The following is a 5,000-nucleotide window of genomic DNA, read 5'->3' on the forward strand; positions in this document are numbered from 1 at the left end:
ACGTACACCACTGTCCCAATCGTCTCACTGCTGTATCTGCTTCTTTCCACATCCACAAACACTCAAAATGACACTGCATCACCTGCTGTTGGCCAGAGTGTAATTGAGTACATTATTAGCCATGAGTACATTATTAGCCATATAACTAATAACGTCTACTTGAGCACAAATTTGCAGTATATGTTGTGTTTTTTCTGGACCCAGAAGTTTTGTTTTTATCCTTACAAAATATGCATTGCCATGATTTTTACTGACCTTCTCGTCTCTAACAATATGCTATCATACTTTTCAACACTCACATTTCCAGGCATGCTTTCAAATCCGTGCATTACCCCAGAAGTACACTCGAGGACCACTTTTCTCTGCTGTCTATCTAGATTTGACTCAATACATCTGCCAGATTTCTGTGTCTATTTCTGAAAACGACCTTGTTTCTCTTCCCCTCTCTTTTCTCAGGACAACGACCTGGTGGACAAGCGGTGTCACTGCTTCAGCGTGCAGACGGAGACCGGGGAGGACTTATTTTTCAGCGTGGAACTGGAGTGCGAGCTGCTCACCTGGGAGAAGGCCTTTCAGATGGCCACTTTCCTGGAGGTGGAGAGGATACAGGTGATTACGACTGATCCAGCCTTGCATGACACCGTGTTCTCTGCGATAACATCTTGTCCCCGTGTCGGCCAGTGCAAGACGTACGCGTGCATCATGGAGAGTCACCTGATGGGGCTGACGATAGACTTCGGCATGGGTTTTGTGTGCTTCGACGCCGCCTCCAAGGTGAGTGACGTTATACACAGAATGAGTCCGGTGTGTCTGTGGAGCGTTGAAAAGAGTAAAGTGGTGCTTATCGGTTGTTGGCAGCATATGTGCCAGGCTATGCGTCGTGAGATCGATTTTCGACTGTGACAATTTGCTGTTTTCCCTCCCGCTCTTTACCCCCCGTCACTGTATACTGTCATGTCAAATAAGATAAAACAGGACACAAAAACACAAGGGGCACACAGGATATCGTTATACTGCGTAAACAGAAAATAAAGTGCAAAGATCAAATCAAAATTCTAGTTCTGCGTATTTTCCGGACTATAAGTGGCACCGGAGTATAAGTCGCACCAGTCAAAAAATGTTAAATAGAGAAGAAAAAAACATATATAAGTTACGCTGGAGTATGAAATGCAGTTGCAAGTGTGAAAATAACAAAGAATATCACATATAAGTCGCTCCGGAGTATAAGTATAAGTATATATATACGTATAAGTCACATCCCGGCCAAAACTATGAAAAAGGGTGCGACTTATAGTCCGGAAAATACGGTACATCATGTAAAACCCGATTCTCAAGTTTTTCACATCTAAGAGAATTTTGTGGCTTTGCGAGTAGTAACAGATTCAAACCTGGATCATGTCAGGCTCAAACTAGGGCCAAAAATGAGATCACAAAGAGGTAAATTGGTAATTAGTGAGTATTCGCAGTGGTTTTAATGCAGGCATGCAAAGTGTTGTTTTTTTTACTCCAATTCTCAGTCGGATGAAAAACGTGTTAATGTATAATATATATAGTGTATAATATACATTAACACGTTATGCAGACTCACCCCAGGAAAAAAAAACAACAAGAAAGGTTTATGCAAGAAAACATTAACGTATATGTGACTGAACGTGGCCAATCCAGTTACATGTCTACCCGGAGACATTTTGAGTTATTCACAGATTCTGAAAGTGTGAATTCAAAGCTTTCCAATGATGTCTCACTCATGTAGATCTGATAATATTTGAGTAAGTTGTGGTCATTTGAATGTATACCACTCTCAAACCCATTCACTGAGAAAACGGCTTCCAAAGTTTCTCACCGGAGTGAGCCCAGAGTCACAGGGGGGCTCATTTGCATCTCATTGAGATAAGCCCTCCCCCCTGTCACACTGACACCACCTCCCCCTACAGCTGTCACTCAAGACTCAAGAGGAGTGTTGTTATTGATGGTAACTGGACTTGAATCAGAATTAGAAGTTACTATATTAAAATGGAAATACTTGGATTACAAAAGGCCCTGAATAGAATCAAAGAATCAGAATGAGAATAGGGTTCATTGCATTTGTCGGTAAACATAATTCACAGGTGATTCAGTGCACCAACAACGGTGCACTGAATGATTCAACACAAACAACAAAAGATAAGATAAGATAGCCTTTAATGTTACAACGCAGTAGATACAGGGGGAAAGGACAGATAATTTATAGGAAGTTTAAAAAACACCCTCAATAGAAGAACTCTTATAAACAGATGCCAGGGCCAGGTATACGAACTGCAACATATGAGATAATAGACATCATAGGTACACCATCAGAGTCCAATTACGTCCGCAGCCTCTTTTGCACATTCGTCTTCTGTGCTGTGACTCTCGGCGCTGGGCATGTGATGTCTTTTGCCTCGTCAGCACAGAAAGGCCTGATTTTTTCATGCAGGTAGGTCTGCCTGTCAATGTTCAATCCAGGTGGGACCAGGACATGGAGATTGTTAACCGGAGGCAGAACAGCTGTAGTGCGTAGTAGCTGAAATTCCACTGGTTCTGCTCCACAGTGACTTTTCGCAAGCACCACACCTGGTCTCTTGGCATCAAAGCTGTAAGCAAATAACAGGACATTTAAGAAATGGCTAACTATTTCACATGAAACACTCATTAACTAATTTTTTTTGTTTGAATATAAATACCTGAAGTGCTGATAGCTCTTGATCTTTGGAAGCCGTCTGAAGAAGGGACTCAGATGCTTCTGCCAGTCGAAGTTCTTGACGAACACTCTGCCATCCGCCGTTCCAACAAGCTGTGGGATATTGAGGTGACTCTCAGGAGAGCTGTTTTCCACTACCTGATGACAAGGGCGACAATGTAAAAAAAAATTAGAACAGAAGAAAAATATCTGCACTGAAGTTTTGCCAGGCTAATGTTTACACATTACAGTAGTCAAATAACATAAACTAACCTCAGCGATGTCTTCCAAAGTGTCAACCCTGGTCTTCATGTATGCTCGCTTGATAAGTCCAAAGCCACAATCAGGGGAGAATTTCGTGTGGCCAGCAATGAGGAAGTGGATGTCCATTGTGTGGTGAAGCTTGTGTCCAACAAGCCAGGCAGCATACCACAACATGAAATTGTTTTTGTTTTGGCCACTGCAGTTGTCACAATGAAGATCCACGTATTTTTCTCCAACCCCGAAGTTGTTGAAGAAATGATGCATGTAGCTTATGACTTCATTGCTTCCCTTACTTGACGACATGCCTTCGTCAATCAGGAAATTGACCTGCTTCTGCATCCCTTCACAGGAGACACCAAAAAGGCCATAGGAAATACATTGGCCCCGGCTGCAGAGGGTTTGAGGGAAAGTGTATCTGTAGTTGACAGAGAGAGAGAAAGGAGATTAGATTAATACATATGACATTTGATTAAGACGTATATGTCTCTATAATTGCTATTCTGCATTTGCACTATTAGTAGTACCTGCTGTGCAAAGTCGAAGCTGTAATGCATCCTGATGTCTTTGCTTGCTGGCGGTGAGGGTCTGAAAGACAGCACATTAGATTCTGTTGTCAGTCTGCAGGCAGCAATCAAAGTGTTGTAAAAAGTCCTCTCACTTTGCACAAGGGCAAGATGATGCACTTGCTTCTGGACAACTTCAGATTTTCTTTCATCTGGGACATTTGCACTTCGTATCAGCTGCTCGTTGTTGCTCTGACACTGCCAACAGAGATCTGTGCGTGGCCTGCAGCTTCTGATGTGTGGGAGAAGCTGTTTCCACAGTGATCTGAAGCTTGATTTACAAACTGCAGGCTCACCTAAAAAACAGATGTTGCTTATGGTTGATTATACTCTAATCATTAAAACATGAAAATCACCAAAATAATGATTTACACTTACCAAGCTCCTTAGCAGACTTCACGTAGAGACGCCAAACTGAGGCCTTAGTCACATGGGTTGGGAGCAACTTCACATGCCAGTCCTTATGGCCAGGATGTCGACCAGGTAGCATTATGGAATGGACTTCTGCATAGTTTTTGACAAACTCTACAACGGTGTGGATGACTTCATGGCTGATGAACCTGCGTGAACGTGGCTGTGGCTGTGCACGCTTCTTCCTCAACCGTGGTGTTGCTCCATTTTCATCATAGTGTTTAATTATGTCAGTCAGGGTGTCTTTGCCAATTCTGAAAAGGGGGAAAAAAGGATTAGGGTTGACAGTAATATGGGAATAACACGCTTCACGTGGCTAGCTAGCTTGTGATATCATGGCTCACCAGGTTTAGACCAAAACAGGCACTCACAACACAAACACGACCACAACAGCACACCAAAACATAACTTTCAAGCGTGTTTGTGGTGCCATTTATTCTGCATTATTTCACATTCTGACGTTTACGTCGTATTTAAGACTTAAAATGCGGAGGAGCGGGACACGGCCGGGGCTAGCGGAGCTACGTGGCTAGCTAGCTTGTGATGGCTCAACAAAACAGGCACTCACAACACAAACACGACCACAACAGCACACTAAAACAGGCGTATTTAATATTAATCATTACTTACGCCATGAGGAACAGGAAAGTACTTCTGCAGACTTCCGTGCCTCCTAATGAAAAAGCTTGTCCGGGCAAACTTGCGCTTCTTCTGGGGCTTTTTCGTGGACGTCGTCAGCTCAGAAGTGACAACAGAACGTCTGTTTGCTTCCATATGTCCGATAATCCTCATATCCTGCCACTCTCTTTCTGCTGCTAATGAGTCGCTCCGTAGCTTGTACATGAGTTCTGGAGTGAGTTTCCCGCTACACGATTTGCTTGAGAGTAGAGAATTTTCTTTTCTTCTTGAGTAACATTTGCAGTCAAAGTTACGGAGCGATAGCAGAAGGATCCATTTTTCAACTGATGTTACACAGCGCGTGTTGCTCCCTGTGTTGCTGCTTATCAAGTAGCCATGCGGCTGGCGGCTCAGCCCATTGGCTGACTACAATAGCGCAGCTGTTC

The 5,000-nt window shown here is 43.3% G+C and overlaps 2 protein-coding genes across 2 annotated transcripts in view; one reads left to right on the forward strand and one right to left on the reverse strand.

Annotated features, from left to right (window-relative positions):
- sntg1 (syntrophin, gamma 1) overlaps positions 1-5,000 on the forward strand; it is a 67,185-nt gene that overhangs the window by 47,659 nt on the left and 14,526 nt on the right. The window contains exons 15-16 of the mRNA XM_072441669.1: positions 457-609; positions 682-774. Coding sequence (XP_072297770.1) covers positions 457-609; positions 682-774 — 246 coding nt within the window. The remainder of the gene's footprint in view (positions 1-456; positions 610-681; positions 775-5,000) is intronic.
- LOC140355621 (uncharacterized) lies at positions 2,930-4,893 on the reverse strand. Its single transcript, XM_072440286.1, has 5 exons — positions 4,567-4,893; positions 3,904-4,190; positions 3,621-3,821; positions 3,487-3,547; positions 2,930-3,377 (listed from the first exon to the last, which is right to left on the reverse strand). Exons 1-5 carry the CDS (start codon positions 4,569-4,571, stop codon positions 2,930-2,932), a joined length of 1,002 nt encoding a protein of 333 aa, XP_072296387.1. The 5' UTR covers positions 4,572-4,893.

The sequence above is a fragment of the Eucyclogobius newberryi genome, unplaced genomic scaffold, assembly GCF_026437365.1.
Source record: "Eucyclogobius newberryi isolate DKJ021-1_F unplaced genomic scaffold, fEucNew1.0.hap1 SCAF_12, whole genome shotgun sequence".
NCBI lineage: Eukaryota > Metazoa > Chordata > Actinopteri > Gobiiformes > Gobiidae > Eucyclogobius > Eucyclogobius newberryi.

Coding starts and splice junctions, on each gene's coding strand:
- LOC140355621 (XM_072440286.1), bottom strand. Junction 3,822..3,903: donor GAAGTCTGCTAAGGAGCTTG/GTAAGTGTAAAT, acceptor TCTGTTTTTTAG/GTGAGCCTGCAGTTTGTAAA. Junction 3,548..3,620: donor TCATCTTGCCCTTGTGCAAA/GTGAGAGGACTT, acceptor GCTGTCTTTCAG/ACCCTCACCGCCAGCAAGCA.